Here is a 10,405-nt window from a genome sequence, read left to right on the forward strand (position 1 = left end):
AGACTCCCGCCGTGCTCACGGGGCTGCCAGGAGGCATCTAGGACCTTGTTCAGGAAACCACATGAGGTGCTGCCCCTCCTCAGGTCTGTGCTGAGGCCCCGCGGGTCCGTCAGGCAGGCTTCACGTGGCCCCTGGGAGGCTCGGCTCAGCGTCCCAGGCAGAGGGGCCCATCCTGACCTCCTGGCCAGTGTTGCTGTGAACCCATCCAGTGGGGCTGGACCGGGAGGCAGCTTCCTGTGGCCGTGTGCCGCCCTCTGGGCTCATGGCTGTCGTGTCTTCCAGTGTCCAGAGAGGGTTCAGCCCGAGCGCTCCAGGCGTGAGGCTAGTTTCCCGTGGGTCAGCCAGTAGTAAAGGGCACCCTGGGTGCTGACCCGAAGAAGTGTCCTCCCTGTGTCCTCTGTGGGGCCCAGGACTGGCTCCTTGAAGCAGCTGTGTGGCTGGAGCTCTCCCTGCAGGAGGGCCGTGGGGATAGCCCACAGATTAGCGTCCAGCAGTCACTGCTTCATGGCCTCAACGGCTCCTTCCTAGGCACAGGCCCACTGAGGCCAGACCCCACCCTCACAGAGGCCGGGCTGGGCGGGGACGCCATGAGCTCCTCGGGCCAGACACCAGCCTCACAGTGGCCGTTCTTTTTTATTTTATTTTATTTTTTATTTTTCTGAAATTGGAAACGGGGAGGCAGTTAGACAGACTCCCGCATGCGCCTGACCGGGATCCACCCGGCATCCCCACCAGGGGGCGATGCTCTCCCCATCTGGGGCATCGCTCTGTTGTGACCAGAGCCACTCTAGCGCCTGAGGCAGAGGCCACAGAGCCATCCTCAGCGCGCAGGCCAACTTTGCTCCAATGGAGCCTTGGCTGTGGGAGGGGAAGAGAGACAGAGAGGAAGGAGAAGAGGAGGAGTGGAGAAGCAGATGGGCGCTTCTCCTGTGTGCCCTGGCCGAGAATCAAACCCAGGACTCCTGCACGCCAGGCCGATGCTCTACCACTGAGCCAACCGGCCAGGGCCCAGTGGCCGTTCTTAAGTGTTTCCCTACAACTCGATGTGGAGCGCCATGTGTGGCTGGACAGAGTCTGAGTCCCATGCTTCCTGTGCGAATCCCTGCACACCACGCCCCCCAGACCCCAATGCTGGGCAGGCTGTGCCCGTCTGGAGTGCAGTCCAGCCCAGGTAAAGCCAGCTTTGGGGACAGGGCTACCCACTGTGGTCTCTGGCTCTGGTCATTTCTGAGCTGCATCACTCAACAGTCAGGGTCTGTGAGGGCTCTGAGGGCAGCAGCTGCCCCAGGACCTGTGCCCTACCCCTGCCAGGCCGTGGTCTGGCACCCAGGAGCCTGGGCCTCCCTGGTCATGCTTCCTTTGCTCTCTCTGCAGGGCGGCTGTGCAGAGGGTGGTCACAGCCATGAACCAGATGGACCAGAAGAAGCACGAGAAGTTTGCAAACCAGTTTAACTACGCGCTGAATTAGAGGCCACCAGCTGTGCTGTGGTCCTCTCTGCCCATCAGCTCCACCTCTGCCGCCAGTGCCCCAGAGGGAGTGGGCACGGCGGGTCAGCAGCCACCGTCTTGTCACTGTGTGAGATGTGAGGCAGTGGCGCACATTCTGACTACAGTGCCTGAGAGCGTGGCTGCTCCCTGGGCATGGGGCCACTGCCATCTGGGTTGTGGGTCTGCCTTGCCTGAGAGGTCCCTGGAGCACGGAGGATCACCCCAGCAGCTCTGCCCAGTGGGCATGTGGCACAGCCTGTGCATTCTGTGATGCGGTTCAGTGCGGAAGCTACTCGCTCAATATTCAAAATGTGTGTGCAGCACCCCAACCCCCATCTCCCAGCCTTTGGGTGGGTGAGTGGTGACACTCAGGAACTCTAGAACACCCACACTTCTGTGTAAATGCTGTTTTAACACAGACACAAAGGGAAGTGAACCATTCACCTTGTCCCACGTTGACCACCTGACAGTGGTTCCATCAGAATGCAGAGGACTGCCTCACTGTGTGCTCGCAACAGCTGCATGGAGGGCACCCACTCTGCGAAGTGGACAGCTCAGGGGCGTCAGGGGCATTTCCGGTGGTGCACACCCCCCCCACACACAGTTCCAGAACCTCTCCTCACCCTGGGAGGTGGCTGTCCCACGCGTGGCCACTCCTCGCCACCCCCCCAACCCCAGCCACAGGCCCCCTCTGAGCTGCTGTTTCTGGTTTCTCTGTCCTGGACACTGGGCTCTGTGTCGGGCTTCCTGGCAGCGGGCGGTTCCGAGGTTGAGGCGTCGCAGGGTGCCTGCACGCCGTTCCCCGTCATCACCCCACAGCCCTGTGTCGGGTGGGAGTACCCACCCTGTCCACCCCCTCGCCAGCAGCGTGCTTGCTGCACGTTCGGGCCGTTATGCATAGTGCTGCTGGGAACACACATGTGCAGTGTTTGTGCAGACGTGTATTTTCACTTCTCTTGAGCGTATCGTTGGGAGTGGAATTATTGGGTCACGTGGCTACTCTGAGGAGCTACTGACCTGCTTTCCACAGTGACTGCACCTCGGCCACCCGCATGGTTCTGATTCCTTCACCTTCTCACAGGCACTTGTTACCCCACCCTTTTTTTTCTCTTTTTTTCTTTTGGATTGATTTTAGAGAGAAGCATTCATTTGTTGTTCCACTTAGTTGTATGTTCATTGGTTGCTTCCTGTCGGCACCCTGATTGGGGATCAAACCCAAAACCTTGGTGTTTTGGGACAGTGCTCTAACCAACTGAGCTACCCAGCCTCCTTCATCTTAACTACAGCTGTTACAGTGGGTATGAGGCGCCATCTCATTGTGGTTTTGATTGCATTTTCCTGATAACTAATAATGTTGAGCATCTTTTCATGTGCTTACCGGAGAAGTGTCCAGATCCTCTGCCCGTTTTTTTGTAATTTTTTGACAGAGACAGAGAGTCAGCGAGAGGGACAGACAGGGACAGACAGACAGGAAGGGAGAGAGATGAGAAGCATCAGTTTTTCATTGTGGTTCCTTACTTGTTCATTGATTGCTTTCTCATATGTGCCTTGACTGGGGGGCAACAGCATACTGAGTGACCCCACGCTCAAGCCGGCGACCTCGGTTTCAAACCTGGGTCCTCAGTGTCCCAGTCCAACGCTCATCCACTGTGCCACCACCTGGTCAGGCTCCTTTGCCCGTGTTTAATTGGACTGTTTTGAGATGTAAGAGTTCTTTATATATTCTGGGTATGTTTAGTTTGCAGGTATTTTCTCCCGTTTTGTCTTCTCACTTTCCTAATAGTGTCCTTTGAATCACAGGCATTAAGTTTGATTGTACCCAGTACATCGATTTACTTTTCCCAGTTACGCTTTTGATGTCATATCTAAGCAATCATTGCCTAATCCAGGGTCACGAAGATATACCCCTATGTTTTCTTCTGAGAGTTTTGTAGGTTCAGCTCTTAAATTTAGGTTTTTGATCCTTTTTGAGTTAATTTTTCTATGTGGTGTGAGACAGGCGTCCAGGGTCATTCTTTTGAGTGTAGACGTCCACTTGTTGAAAAGGTTATTCTCCCCCTGGTTGAATTATCTTGGCAACTTGACTGATCATCAGTTGACCACAAACAGATGAGTTCACTTTCTGGACTCATCTCCATTGACTGCCCTCGTGACAGTGCCGCAGTGTTGTGATTAAAGTAGCTCTGTGGTAAGTTTGCAGCTGCAGAGGGAGCCCTCCAGCTTTCCTGGTTCCATGCTGTTCTGGTCTGGGTCCCTCTTATTTCCAAGGGGATTTTAGGGTCAGTTTCTATAAAGAAAGGCAGATTTCGATCGGGATTGCATTGAATCCATACATCACTATGGAAAGTGTGGCCATCTTAACATCAAGTTTTCTGACTCATGAACTTGGGCTGTCCTTCCATTTACTCAGAGTTTTTTCTGTTTTCAGGGCACAAGTTTTGCATTTAAGGCTGTTAAGTTTGTTCCCAAGTATGTTATTCTGTTTGATGCTATTGTAAATGTAATTGTGTTCAGAATTTCATTTTTGGGTTGTTTATTGTTAATGTAGAAATAGAACTGGTTTTGTATACTGGTCTTGTGTTTGCAACCTTGCTGAAGTCACTGATTGCTCCATTAGTGTGTGTGTTCCTTGGGCACCTCTGTGCACAGTCCTGTTCTCTCCAGCAGGAGCCCCCGTTTGGGCCTCTGATTTCTTTCTCTTGCCCGTAGCCCTGGCTGCCTCTCCAGTGCGTGTCAGACCGGAGGCGGGAGCAGCCGTGTTCTTGCTGTGTTCTTGCCGTGTTCCTGACCTTAGAGGAAACGTCTTCAGTCCATCACCACCAAGGATGGCATTTCATATACGACTTCTAATATGTTGAGCTGGTTCTCGTCTCTTTCTAGTATGTTGAGGGATTTTGTCATGAAGGGGTGTCGAATTTTGCTAAATGCTTTTCTCACTTACTGAAATGATTATGTGGCTTTTGTCCTTTATTCTGTTGATGTGGTGTATTACATTAAGTGTTTTTCCTATGCTGAAGCATCCTTGCATCCACGGGGTAAATCCCACTTGGTCATGACGTATGATTCTTGTTATGTGTCTCTGCCTGTGCCTCACTGTCATTTTGCTATTCCACTGACCTAATTTGATGGTATTTTCTCAAGGATTTTTGCATCTGTATTCATGGTCAATATTAGAAAGCAGTTTTCTCTGGTAATGTCTGTCTGGCTTTGGTATCAGACTGGTATCAGACTCATAGATCTAGTTGAGAAGTATTACCTCGTTGTCTGTTTTTGGAAGAGTTGGTGAAGGGTTGGTGTTAATTATTTAAGTATTTGGTGACTTCACCAGTGAAGCTCTCTGGTCCTAGGCATTCCTCTGTGAGACGTTTTTGTTTTTGCTTGTTTTATTACTAGTTCAGTGTCTTTCAGGTCTATTCAGATTTTCTTTCTGTCCCTACTTGAGTCAGTCTCAGTAGTTTGTATTTCTAGGAATTTGTCTGTTTGTTGACATACAATTGTTCATACTATTCATTTATAATCTTTTTTATTTTTGTAAGGTTGGAAAAGATGATTTTGGGAATTTACGTCTTCTCTCATTTTTTATTTTCTCCGTCGGTCTGATTAAAGTTTGATCAATTATACTGAGCTATTCGAAGACCAACTTTTGGTTTTGTTGATAGTCTCTATTTTTCCATCTTTATTTCATTCATTTTCACTTTAATCTTTTATTTTCGAGTTTATTTTTCTTTAATTTCTTTTTTATTTTATGTTTTTATTTTTCATTGAATTTATTGGGGTGACCTTAGTTAATAAAATTGTATAGCTTTCAGGTGTACAATTCTACAAGACATTGTACAGTGTGTGCTCTCCGCCCCAGGTCAGGTCTCCTTCCATCACCATTTATCCCCCTGTTCCTCCTTCTGCCTCCCCTACCCTATTTATAGGGTCTTCAAGTGGGAGATTGGCTTACTGATTGGAGACCCGTCTTCTTGTTAACTTGGGTGTTTACTGCGATCACTTTTCACCTCAGCCTGTAAGTGTTGCTATGTTGTGTTTTCCTCTTTATTTATATCAAAGTGTTTTCTCATTTCTCTGGTCGCTTCTTCTTTTACTCATTGGTTATTTAGGAGTTTGTTGTTTAAATTCCACATCGTTGTGAATATCCCAGATTTTTCTGATATTCAATTTCAAATTTCATTCCATGTGGCCAAAGAACACATTTTATATGACTTTAATCCTTTGAAATTTGAGACTTACTTTATGGCCTAACGTAAGTGCTGTCCTGGAGAATGAGTTCCATGTGTCCTGATGGTCAGTGTTCTATAGCTGTCTCTTAGGTCCAGGGGGTCAGTGGCGTTGAAGTCTTCTCTTCCTTGTTGACTCAGCACTATTGTTACGGCCATAATTGGGGTGTTGACATCTCCAGCTGTTGTTTTTCAGTTGTCTCTTTTCCCTTTATTCCTGTGAGGTCTTGCTCTGTATTTTGGGGCTCTGCTGTTGAGCGTGTACAGACAGACCTCGGTATTGTTGCAGGCATGGCCCAAGACCCCTGCGATAGAGCGAGCCTCACAAGAAAGCGAGGCGGCGTCTTTTCACTGGTGGAGGATCTTGTCTTCAGTTTGCAAAACACACATCTGTGAAGTGCAGAGGCGAGGTCTGCCTGTATGTTCACACTTGTTATTTCTCCCTGACGGGTTAACCTTCTCCAGCATGGCCTTCGGTGTCTAATCACAACTTTGTCTGAAAGTCTCTTCTCTATGATACTAGTGTAGGTTTTGCTTGTTGTTTGCATGGTGTATCTTTTTCTACCTTTTTACTTTTCATTTTATCTCTGAATCTGAAGAGTTTCTTATAGACAGCATATAGTTGATCATGTTTTTAATCTAGTCTGCCAATCTCTGCTGCTTGAGTGGTGTGTTTAATCCACTTACCCTTAATGCAATTACTGATAAGGTAAGATTTATGTATGCCATTTTTCTATTTGTTTTATACATGTCTTGTTTTTCTTCCTCTGTTATGTTTTTCTTGTGTGTTAAGTGGATATTTATATATATTATAATACAGTCTAGTCTGAAAACACACCAAGTTAATTTCAGTAATGTACAAAACTTTGCTCCCATGTAGCTCTGTTCCCTCCCAGCTCCTCTGCTGTTTCTGTCGTGCAAGTTACATCTTTTGTAAGGGGTGAGCCCATCGACATAGTTTCGTAATCATTGCTTTATGCAGTTGTCTTTTAAATCAGAGAGGAAAGGAAAAGATTTACAAGCAAAAATGCATTTATACTATCTTTACCTGGCTGTATGGTTGCCTTTACCAGAGCTGTTTATCTCTCTCTCAGGGATTTGGTTCTAGTGTCTTTTACTTTGGCCTCAAAGACACCCTTTATGTTTCTTGTTGGGAAGGTCTGCCAGCAATGGATTCTCTCCATTTTTGTTTATCTGGAAATGTTTTAATTTCTCCTTCCCTTTTAAAGAACAGTTTTGCTGGATGTACAATTCTTATTAACAGTCTTCTTCCTTCAACGCTTTGGATCTGTCTTCCCACCGCCTTCTGGCTTTGTGGTTTCCAGTGAGCGGCCAGCTGCCACTGTAACGGGCGTGCCTGGTGCACAGCGAGGTGGTTTTCTTGCTGCTTCAAGATGCTGTCTGTCTGTCTTCCTGTTTAACTAGGAAGCACCTGGGTGTAGATCTTTCTGTGTGAGTCCTACTTGGAATTTGTTGAAGTGGGAAGGTTTTGGCCATTATTTCTTGAAGGAGTCTTCCTGGCTCTTTCTCTTCTCCTTGGACTCCCATTGTGTGTACGTTGATTTGGTCGACGGTGTTCACTCATCTTGAGGTCCTGTTTAGTTTTATTATCCTTTTTTCTGTTTCTCGACTAGACCTAGTGACTTGTCTTCAAGGTCCGGATTATTTCTTTTGCCACCTAGACTCTGGTGAGCCTTCATTCTCAGCTCTGGAATTTCTGCTTGGTTCTCTTCTACAATTTGTCTTTTTACTGATCTCCACTATTTGGTGAAACATCATTCTCATACTTTAGTTCTTTAAATGTGGTTTCCTTTAGTCCTTTGAACATATCTATAGTAGTGAGTTAGTCTTGGTCTAGTAAGTTCACCAGCTAGGCTTCCAGGGCAGTTTCTTCTGATTCCTTGTTTGCATGTGCCTGGGCCGTACTGTCCTGTTTCTCTGTGTGTCTCATAACTCTCTTGTTGTTGAAAATTGGACATTTTAGCCTGACCTGTGGTGGCGCAGTGGATAAAGCGTCGACCTGGAAATGCTGAGGTCGCCGGTTCAAAACCCTGGGCTTGCCTGGTCAAGGCACATATGGGAGTTGATGCTTCCAGCTCCTCCCCCCCTTCTCTCTCTCTGTCTCTCCCTCTCCTCTCTAAAATGAATAAATAAAAAATTAAGCCTGACCTGTGGTGGTGCAGTGGATAAAGCGTTGACCTGGAAATGCTGAGGTCGCCGGTTCAAAACCCTGGGCTTGCCTGGTCAAGGCACATATGGGAGTTGATATTTCCAGCTCCTCCCCCCCCCCCTTCTCTCTGTCTCTCCTTCTCCTCTCTAAAATGAATAAATAAAAAATAAATTTATAAAAAAAAAAAATTAAAAAAAAAAGAAAATTGGACATTTTAAATATAATGTAGCAACTCTAGAAATCAGATATACCCCTTCCTTCCCAGAATTTGTTGTTGCTGCTGTTTGTTTGCTCAGTGTCTGGATGAATTGTGTAAAATCTGTGTTCTTTGTCGTGCTCAGCCACTGAGGTCTCTGCTTGGTTAGCTTAGTGACTGGCTAGTGACGGACAGAGATTTCCTTAAATGCTTTGGCCCAGTAAGTCTTGCAGTTTTAGCCAACAAATGTCTGTGGTGGGAGAACCTTCCACACTCAGCCAGGCAGGTGCCCACTCGGCCTGGGCCGTGCCTTCCTGCAGAGCGTCAAGGTCAGGCAGAGGTGAGAGCTCAGGGTCTTCTGGTGTTTTGGGTCAGCCTCTTGTTTGGCCTTACCGGTATCACCACCAAGAAGCTGTGCTGCTGAACACACCGCTGATGAGCCAGTTGTGTCAGGCCCAATACAGACAAGCTCTGAGCTTTGGATTTTTCCAGGTTGCAGCTAGACAAGTCACATAGTAACAACTCTCTGAGAAGGAGGCTTTTGGGGGTCATTCCACACCTGATCTCCCCTTCCAGTGGGTGTGAGGCTGCTGGTTGCACAGGCGCCCACGGCTGGAGGGGGAGTGGGCACGGCACACACTAAAGCCACAGAGCTCACCCTTGCTGAGGCTCACTTACCTTTGCTGGATAAATACTCCTTAGATTGTTACAAGTCTTGGGTTAATTCCCAGAGTTTTGAAAAAGTCGACTTCATCTTTGTGTGGCATTACAGGAGAGTGGGTTTCTGAGGTCCTTCCTCTGGTCTGTGGCTCCCTGGCATTCCTCCATGTGGGTGGTGCCCACTGTGGACAGGACAGGCTCAGCGTTGGGGTGGAGACTCCCTGTTCCCACCAGCACTGCAGCAGACGTCCCTGCACATGCCTCTCTTCACCCAGGAGTGTTTCCCTGGAGCCCAGCTCCTGGCGTGGACTTGCTGACTGTGGGTGTTTGTGCAAGTGCAGCCGTGATGGAAACTGCGGAGTTGCTCTTAGAAGTGGCACCAGTCCACTTTCCCACCAGCGCTAAACCAGAGTGCTTACCGCCCTAAACCTCCATCACGTATCCATGACGTTTGAGCTTTGCCAAGTGCTATGAACAAGTGTACCCTCGAAGTTTAACTGATAGTTCTCTTAGGAGTGAGACTTGTTTTCCTTTTCTGTACATTATGGGTGCTAATGATTTGCTCATTTCCTATTGGCTTGTTCACTTGTTTCTTATTGGATTGTAGGAGCTCTTTATTCCTTAAGGACACTAGCTTTATTTATGTGGTGCATTGTTGGTACTTCCTGAGTTTGCCTTCTGATTTTACTTGTCCTCCTGTGTAGATTTTTGTGCAGATGATTTAATCAACCTTTCATGTTCTCTGATTTCTTCCTCATGCAGAAATTATATTAAATAAAAACTCTGCCATGTTTTCTTCTATACTTTTATGGGTTTCAGCTTTACATTGAAATCACTGACCTACATCTCATTTATTTTAATAAAAAATATGACCTAGGAAAATAGTTTTTTATTTCATATGTCTTGCCCCCCCATTTATTAATGAATTCATATCTTGCAGATCTGAAACACCAAAGTTAGAAGACTAGTGAGATAGAAGTGTTTGTGTAAAATTTAATTCAGGGATAATTTGTCACTGGTGCTCTTTGTATCACGTCTTTTAATGCATCTCCATGAGTGTTGATTAAATGACAAACCTGCCTGACCTGTGGTAGCACAGTGGATAGAGCATCGACCTGGAACGCTGAGGTCGCCAGTTCGAAGCCCTGGGCTTGCCTGGTCAAGGCACAAAAAAGCAAACGATGAACAACTAAACCAAAGCAACTATGAGTTAATACTTCTTGCTCCCCCCTCCAATAAAATCAATAAATAACATCTTAAAAAGACCACCAAAAATCTGTCAGTTGGTGTGTTTCTGCCTGGCCGGGGAGAGGGCCTTGCAGAGGGGTCGGGGTTGGGCTGGGTTTGCGGCTGGCAGGTCATGTGCAGGTTCATGCTGAGTGCTGGGTGTCATGTGACTGGGCGCTGGTGGGTACACTCTCCTCAGGCCCCAGGGAGAGCAGAGGGCCTCAGTGTCCTCAGCACCCCTCCCCTTCCCCACCTATACTTGTGTGGTTCGGGTCCCCAAGTCAGGGCGGGACAGCCTGGCCAGAAGGTGATTTTGGTGCCAGAGGCATGAGCCCACCTGTGAATGAGGGGCACCTCTGACCTGGAGATGCCGGAAGGATCCAGGTGACAGTTGGACAGCTGGGAGGCACAGAGGTCTCAGCAGCTCTTCCTCCTGCCCCA

General features: G+C 47.8%; 1 protein-coding gene across 2 annotated transcripts in view; it reads left to right on the plus strand.

The window, feature by feature from the left end:
* The window catches only part of UVSSA (UV stimulated scaffold protein A), a 34,268-nt gene extending 24,266 nt beyond the window's left edge, over positions 1-10,002 (plus strand). For both annotated transcript variants that reach the window (XM_066387432.1, XM_066387431.1), the window contains exon 14: positions 1,375-10,002. In XM_066387432.1, coding sequence (XP_066243529.1) covers positions 1,375-1,468 — 94 coding nt within the window. In that variant the 3' untranslated portion in view covers positions 1,469-10,002. The remainder of the gene's footprint in view (positions 1-1,374) is intronic.
* Positions 10,003-10,405: the final 403 nt, after the last annotated feature.

The sequence above is a fragment of the Saccopteryx leptura genome, chromosome 5 (assembly GCF_036850995.1).
Source record: "Saccopteryx leptura isolate mSacLep1 chromosome 5, mSacLep1_pri_phased_curated, whole genome shotgun sequence".
Lineage (NCBI taxonomy): Eukaryota > Metazoa > Chordata > Mammalia > Chiroptera > Emballonuridae > Saccopteryx > Saccopteryx leptura.